The sequence below is a fragment of the Sinocyclocheilus anshuiensis genome, unplaced genomic scaffold, assembly GCF_001515605.1.
Source record: "Sinocyclocheilus anshuiensis isolate Anshui unplaced genomic scaffold, SAMN03320099.WGS_v1.1 scaffold579, whole genome shotgun sequence".
Taxonomy (NCBI): Eukaryota; Metazoa; Chordata; class Actinopteri; order Cypriniformes; family Cyprinidae; genus Sinocyclocheilus; species Sinocyclocheilus anshuiensis.
Window position 1 is genome coordinate 3,541,782 of NW_015551075.1, and position 6,314 is coordinate 3,548,095.

At 33.9% G+C, this 6,314-nt stretch overlaps 1 protein-coding gene across 1 annotated transcript in view; it reads right to left on the minus strand.

The window, feature by feature from the left end:
* Nucleotides 1–571: 571 nt before the first annotated feature.
* Nucleotides 572–6,314, minus strand: part of elp4 (elongator acetyltransferase complex subunit 4) — a 91,954-nt gene continuing 86,211 nt past the window's right edge. The window contains exon 10 of the mRNA XM_016452317.1: nt 572–1,013. Within this exon, the coding sequence (XP_016307803.1) occupies nt 903–1,013 (111 nt within the window). The 3' untranslated portion in view covers nt 572–902. The remainder of the gene's footprint in view (nt 1,014–6,314) is intronic.

Consider the following 6,314-nt stretch of genomic DNA (forward strand, 5'->3'; position numbering starts at 1 on the left):
CCCCAAAATACAAAACAAAAAAACAGCATTAATTACAGTAAACAAAGTAAATAAATAAATAAAATAAAAAACACATTAAACAGCATTAATTAAAGGCAGTACAACAAATCTTACCATGATGTATGCAAACAGTTTAATTTTAAATATTGTTTGTTACATAGTAATGAGAACAACATTTTGCAGATAATTTTGGGGATCATTTTTTTTTTGTGTTATTATAAAAATGGCAGTAAAGTAAAACCTGAAGAAATACAGAATTTATGTAATTAGCAGAAAACAGTGTTCAAAATAATAAAATAAAATGAAAAATAAATAAGAGAGAGAGAGCGAGAGAAACTCTATGTCTCTAGTCCTATATTTGAATATATTTCTGCTTTAATTGTATCCTGAACAGAGCAACATTATGAACCTGAAATAATCATACAGCTTGTAGAGTTTTGGACTGAAGTGGAGTGGAGGGTTGAAAATATTTTCCATCACAAAGCTTGTTTTGAACGTGAATAAAAACATGACATTTTGTTTTTACATTTTTTTGTAGAAACTTTATTGACACCAAATATTTATTAGCTAACTAAGCAAATAAACACCAGGAAGCCATGAAGTGCACTGAAATTACACTGGAAGCCAAACTATGTTATCGTTATTTGCATCACATCCTTGCTTTATCCAAAGATAGCAACAGGTACTTGTCAGGTTTTTGTGACACTGAACATCACTTGTAAGTTCCCCTATGTTGTGTAGTTACTAAACGTTGCACCATCTTACTCTCATTCACTAATAATGAGAGTAAGTGTGTCAGTGCAGGTGTGACTGTAGGCTAGTGTTGGCGTAGTGCAGCTCCAGCGCTCTCCTGCCCTTGAACATCTCTGGGGGGCGGAGGGTGCAGGAGGAATGGGAATACGCTAGAAATCTAGGTGCTTGTTGCCCGTGGCAGTGGTGCCACATCCTGCTGCCAGTTCTGTTTTACTCACTCGACTCACCGTCTCTGACAGGTCTGGAGGCAAATGCAGTCTCTGAAAGAGAGAGAAAGAGCATGTAAGAGGAAGGCTGAAAGAATAATGTGGAGGGCAAGTGATAAAGCTACAAATGCAAAACAAACAGGCACACTGGTATAGTGATGGTATCAGATAGTAATACCATGGTATTTTGGCGTAAACCATAATACTGTCCGATTACTATATTCAAGCAGCTAAGAAGATGCTCACTAAAGCTGCATTTATTTGATCAAAAATACAGCAAAAAGAGGACATTTTTGAAATAGTATTACAATTTAAAATAAACATTTCTATTTGAATATATTTTTAAAACAATTTATTTCTGATGTAAAGCTGAATTTTCAGCATCATTACTTCAGTCTTCAGTGTCTCATGATCCTTCAGAAATCATTCTAAAATGCTGATCTGCTGCTCAAGAAACATTTCTTATTATTGTCAATGTTAAAAACAGTTGTGCTGCTTAATATTTTTGAGGAAACTGTGATACATTTTTTTCTTTGATGAACAGGAAGTCCAAAGAACAGATTTATTTGCAACAGAAATAGCTAATAGTTAGCATGTTGCTAACTAATAATGCAATTATCTAATAAACACAAAAATACAAACCACAAACAAAAATTGGGTATATTTCAATGAATTCTGCAATTTCTTTGGAAGCTATATATATATATATATATATATATATAGACAGATAGAGAGATAGATAGATAGATAGATATAGGTATCGGTGTATATATATATATATATAAGATGAAAAATAGAAACAGAAAAACAAATGAAAATTAGAAATGTTGTCTTGGAAGTAATAAAATTACTAAAATAAAAATAAGATTAAATGGACATACTGAAAAATTTACAAAAATCACATTAAAAAAATGACTAAAACTTACTCTAAAATTAAATTGAAAACCAAAACTAAAGTGAATTTTAAATATTAATAAATACTATAAAATTATAAACAGCAAATAATACTAAAATAACACTGATCTAGATGGGCAGCTAAGATTTTAGAACAGAGCTACAGTTGTTACCATCAGTTAGTATTATAGTTTCATATTCCTGCATTAATTTAACTTTTGTACCACAGACAGCATCTGTATATTGCTGAATAAAACAAACTGAACCTTTACAATCTGCGATCAGTTTAAATGAATAAGTGCAGTGCTCACGAACGCATTTAGCCAGAGATGCCTGTTTCAGCTTCTTTGCTCCACACTGAAGACCTGTAGACTTAAGACAGGTGAGAAAACATCCTAGCCCGTGTTTGCAGACAGACCAAACAGAGTGTGTGAACACAAATTGCGTTAGACGCTTGGCCATGCACCTTAAATGGTCCGAGAAGTGTAACTGTTAGTGTGCCGCTAAAAACCCTTGAGGGAGGCTTGAGCTTTTTGGCAGTTCAGGAGAAAGGTTTGTGCATAGAGCTACGGCTTCGAGGAGAGTCATTAGAATCAAGCGTTTTATTACGGTAACTTGGCCCCACATGGGCACTAATCTCTGACAAGGCAATGAGCTATGCCAAAAGCTTGTGCTAAAGAGGCTAATGAGGGAGCTCAGTGCAAGGTACACACACACACACACACACACACACACACACACACACACACACACACACACACACACAGCGTTAAGAGTAGTCAAGTGTATGATTAAATACACTTCTGTACAGCAAGTCAGTTGCCACAAGCTAAACATACCTGCAACTGCAGCCTTGATTCAGGTGACCTTATTCCTCAAGTTGATGTTTATCTCCTACCAACAATGGGCTTCTAAGGCTCCTATTGTTTGTTGAACAGCAGGCAAGTCATGTTCCTAAAAGAGTAGGCTGGCGGAAGCTCAGGACAATCTGTAATTTCCCTGAGCCTCTTCCACACGCCTTTAAGAGCTTCAGATCCTTTTCCCCCGAAGCCCTCAAGGCTACCATGCATCCCAACCTGGAGACACCCAGGATCAAAATGTTAAGCTTATCTGGAGGAACCCTGAAGAACATGAGAAGGGATCTACAGATCTGATAATGCTGGAACTTAAAGGGATAATGCAGCCCAAAAATGAAAATTCTGTCATTATTTACTCACCATCATGTCTTTTCAAAACTTTTTCAAATGTTTTTGTAATTTTTGGAGCTTAATGGATGTGGTCACTGTCATTTTATCTAAAAGAGCTACACAAAGATTCTTAAAAAATGTTCTTTTAAGTTCCACTGAAAAGTAACAGTATATTTGTACTGTACTGTAAAAAATGACGAAAAAATGATGAATTTAACGGTAAAAGGCTGTAAAAATGCTACAGTAAAAACCTGTTAAATGGTTAATAGCGAGTCTTGCATACCACGCTGAATCGACGCGCAACATGTAAACCATATTCTTTCTTGTATTTTCCTGTCAAAATAACAGTAATATAATATAATATAATATAATATAATAAGAAATATTTATATTATTTAAATTAAATATTATAATATTTAAAAAGTGGCTAAATATTTATTACTCTATTGCTTCCACAAGAAAAACTGGGCCTCAATCACTACTTTGCTAAGCATACTGATCTCGTAAAGAATGCAACATTCCCTCATCTTGAAGTCACTGAAGTGTAATTAAAAAAAGAAAACATACCAATTTGACTTGGCTCCTCAAAGCCCATTACTGCACACAACTTGAAATATCAAACATGCTACTCTCAGCCAGGTTCAAGGCAGGCCAGACCAATCTATACTAGATAGCGTGACTAAGAAGACTTTATCATGACACATACTTGATCACACAATGTCCTACTGTATGAGGGAATGCAGGAACTGTGCTCCCATAATGTATTTGGTATAGATTAAGTCTTAGTAAATAGCTAGAGTAAATTTCTGCACCATTTACATCACAAAATGGAATTGCAAAAATAATAAAGACTGTTTTCAAACACATTTTCCAAAAAATTGCAACTGTCTTCCACTGGTCGGACAAACAGAAAAGCCCGCCTCAAACTCATTGGTTGAGTCAATGCTGCAGTTTCGGGATGTTTAAACAAAAAAACCCATAACGGCTTCTTTATAGTTGCATATAAAACTGGGATAGGGGAAGATGACACCCTTATAACATAATAGAAAAGACAACAAACTGAGTCCACAGAAACCTCTAGGATCATTAAAGGGATGAGTGGATTATTAAGAGGCAATCATTGTCATGAAGTGCTTTATGCAAACAGCAACAACAATTTCTGCCAGCAACTCACTTGAACACAATCAGTTTAAAACACTTGAAGTGATTTACAAGAGGCTCTCAAGAGAAACCTTAAGAGTGGCTTTCCTTAAGAGGGTTACAAATAACACTCCACGCTGAACAAAACCTCACACTGATAATAGCTACAAAGCCCTCCAGCTACTTCTTGTTGGTTGCACTGGCACTTGTGAAGAATCACCACAAATCTCACCGGAGATTGTGTTTCAAGACACTTTGGGATCAGAGGAGTTTGGATTGAAGTAACAGACGTTCTATGTAGTGAATACAGGTTAAGATGTAACACAAAAGTAGCCCAACTTACCTGAATTCACTTAGCCTAACTCAAAAAGCATAAACCAAAACTTAATGTTTAACCCAATATATTAACTTAATATATTCACATGGCAGCCTCTTATCAAGCAATGAGATTCTTTTAAAGTTCAGACAACAAAAAATCTGTAATACATAATGAAATAATATGTAAATCTTGAAAAAAAAAAAAAAAAATTAAACGGGTTACAGATCAGTTAACAACTGAACATCATTAAAATTATTTGGCTGATATTTTTAAATGGAACCGGTTGGGAATAATAACTGGCTCTAACCTTCAGCTTGTGGGTTTTCTGTATCAGCATGTCTTCATTTTTCACCAAGCTTTGCATTTAATAACCAAAATGTTAAATGAAGCATAGAAGCACAAACCGTAGTTTAAACTTGTTCAAAATACCATGCAATAACACTGTACATGTCTAGAAACCTTTTTGTTTGACAAACAAGCACAAATTGTCCAGAGCAAATACTCCTCACGTATAAACCGCTGATGCTGATAAACTTCTATGTTTAAGGGAAACATGATAAGTTACTGAAGACCAGCTTAGTGTAATTGGAACCAACATTATCTGTTATTTTCCTCTTTCACACTGATCACAATGACAAGTAATATGATTCTACGTAGACCACCACCCCACTCTCTGGTGTTTCCTTCATCTCCTGAAAGTCTAGCATTATGTTTTTACCTATCATCAATGCATTAAGAGCAACCCAGGAAATAGGCATTATTTGATTCTTAAAGAAGCAACACTGTTCATACAAAAAGTCAGTTTTAGGGAAACTAAAGATTCCAATTGGCTTCTTTTAACATTTACCAATGCCCTCTTTAAGTGTTTACCGTCCCAAACAATCAAATACAATGGCGGTGACTCAAGAAGAGGTAAAAAATGCTTAATCTCATGTCCGACTTTTATGTTTATGGAGATTCTTGTGAGGTGACCTATATAAAATTATAGTGTATAATTTATATAACTTATATATTTAATTTATAATTTATATATTTCCTCAGATGATGCCAACCCTGCAACAACATACAGAACTACCAAATGTTTCATCATATAATAATTGCTGTTAGTGTTCATCGTCTGTTTGATTACGTCTTTAATTGATTTTTCCGTACATTTCTGCCATATGTACATTAACTGACAGTCACCACTGATAAGCTACCACTAAATATTGTAGAAACTTAATTTGCTGTAAAGTTGCTTTGCAACGATTTGTTGATTTGAAAGAAACGATTTGTATCGTGAAAAGCGCTATACAAATAAACTTGAAAACAACTAATTGAATTGAATATATATTATACAACAGCCCTGCAGACCTGATCTGATGATGCTGAATTCAAAAATATAAATAATATAAATATAATATAATATATAAATAATAATAATAATAAAAAAATCTCACATATAGTTTTTTATACAAAATAAGAATGACATTATATATATGTCAGCTTTTAATGCACTTATCAAAATAAAGTCAACTGTCAAAAGTTTTGGGTTTTCATGACAAAAAGAAGTAATCAAAATTCAAAATTGAATTTACAAATCAGGATTAGGCATAAAATAAATGTCTTTGAGCAAATAGTTGTAATCTGGCTAAGAGAAATGTACAAATCATGCTGTGGCAGTTTTTTTTTAAATTAATAATAATTAATGAATAATACAAGACTTCACCTTACAAATGGTTGTTTAAAGCAAGAATGCTATGAAATGTGTGATGTGCTAGAGCAAAACAAGCATTATTTTTGGAATCAGAACCAACATTTGTAAGAAAAAAAAAA